This window comes from Musca vetustissima, unplaced genomic scaffold, assembly GCF_032173495.1.
Source record: "Musca vetustissima isolate MV318-11 ecotype Yass unplaced genomic scaffold, APGP_CSIRO_Mvet_v1 utg27337, whole genome shotgun sequence".
Taxonomy (NCBI): domain Eukaryota; kingdom Metazoa; phylum Arthropoda; class Insecta; order Diptera; family Muscidae; genus Musca; species Musca vetustissima.
Window position 1 is genome coordinate 285,687 of NW_026880262.1, and position 1,515 is coordinate 287,201.

At 37.0% G+C, this 1,515-nt stretch overlaps 1 protein-coding gene across 1 annotated transcript; it reads left to right on the forward strand.

Moving 5' to 3' along the window:
* The first annotated feature begins 214 nt into the window (after positions 1–214).
* LOC133325756 (valacyclovir hydrolase-like) lies at positions 215–1,123 on the forward strand. The gene is made up of 2 exons (XM_061534480.1): positions 215–966; positions 1,030–1,123. Exons 1-2 carry the CDS (start codon positions 215–217, stop codon positions 1,121–1,123), a joined length of 846 nt encoding a protein of 281 aa, XP_061390464.1.
* Positions 1,124–1,515: the final 392 nt, after the last annotated feature.

Genomic DNA, 1,515 nt, shown 5'->3' on the forward strand with positions numbered 1-1,515 from the left:
TTATATTAATTAAAGAACTGGAACTAGTTCCGTTCGTTCCTTTCTCGGAATAGTTCCAATGAACTAGTTCGTTCCGGAACTACCCAACTCTATCTATTTGTTTCCCTTATATCAGCCGGGTGCCGGTCGGGTCAAATTAAAAAAAAATACCTTATCGCTCTAAGTAATTCTATTTTTTTTCTTCATTTAAGTTACATATTTGTGTTATAGCAAAATGTTGCAAGTGCGTTCCCAGCTATTGGCAACTTGCAAACAGTTCGCAAGGTCGTTGACAAAACGTTCCGCACATATGGAGCGCAAAGTAAAAGTAAATGACCTTGAAATAAATATAGTAGAAAGTGGAAAGGGCGATAAAAGTGTGCTACTGATGCCTGGGGCTTTGGGATCCGCATGGACAGATTTCAAGCCCCAAATAGAACAACTGCCTAAATTACTGCCCAATTATACGGTTATTGCCTGGGATCCCCCTGGCTATGGCAAATCTATTCCACCCAAGAGACAATGGGGTCTAGATTTCTTCCACAATGATGCCAGCTGCGCATTGGACTTGATGAAAGCGCTAAACAGACCAAAGTTTTCGATAATCGGGTGGAGTGATGGCGGCATTACAGGTCTTATTGCGGCAGGACGTTATATCGACAACATTGAAAAGTTGATCATTTGGGGTGCTGGTGCTTATCTGGTACCGGAAGAAGTAGAAGCATTTAAGAATATACGTGATGTCAGCAAATGGTCAGCACGTATGCGCGAACCAATGGAAAAGGTATATGGTGTCGATAGATTTGCTGAATTGTGGGGTGAATGGGTAGATGCTGCAACTGCGTTTTACACCAAACGCAATGGTGACTTCTGTAAAGGCGAAGTTGAGCAAATCAAAGCACCAACATTCATACTGCATGGCAAAAAGGATCCTATGATTGCCGCAGAACATATTCCATATTTGAGAGAACGTATCAAGGGCGTTAGGTAATTATTACAATTCATTTTGTTATCGCCCGATGTTTTAAAACAAATTTGTAATTATTGCAGATATCATGAGTTCCCAGAGGGAAAACATAATATTCACCTACGCTATGCGGAGGAGTTTAATAAACTCGTTGCTGACTTTTTATTGCAAAAGTAATGACCATTTTCAGACAAAAAGGACCTACAAAATGTGTTAAAATCTCTGATGGATTATTAAGTTTCAAATCTAGTTCAGCAATTTAAAGTAAAACACGTAAAGACAATAATTGTGTAAATAAATAATTTTCTAAAATATACCTATATTAGAAGTAAACGAAATAAAGTGCCATTTTAAATTAACGTTTATTATAATTTTATCTTTTCCTTATTAACTAAAAAGGTAACCGATAATACCATATGTTACTGTAATAGTATATATAGTCGAGTTGGAATAATTCGAATAACAAAGGATCACTAAAATTTTGAGAGTAGTCAAAAATGTTTCATTTTGGGGAGACGCAAACTGTGGATGTATCGCAGTTTTTATAGTTATGACTATAAAAAGCATTT

Bases quoted from the DNA above. Each gene is read 5' to 3' on its own strand.
- LOC133325756 (XM_061534480.1), top strand. From the start codon at position 215: ATGTTGCAAGTGCGTTCCCAGCTATTGGCAACTTGCAAACAGTTCGCA. The intron at 967-1,029 runs GTAATTATTACA...TAATTATTGCAG, and splicing joins GAACGTATCAAGGGCGTTAG to ATATCATGAGTTCCCAGAGG.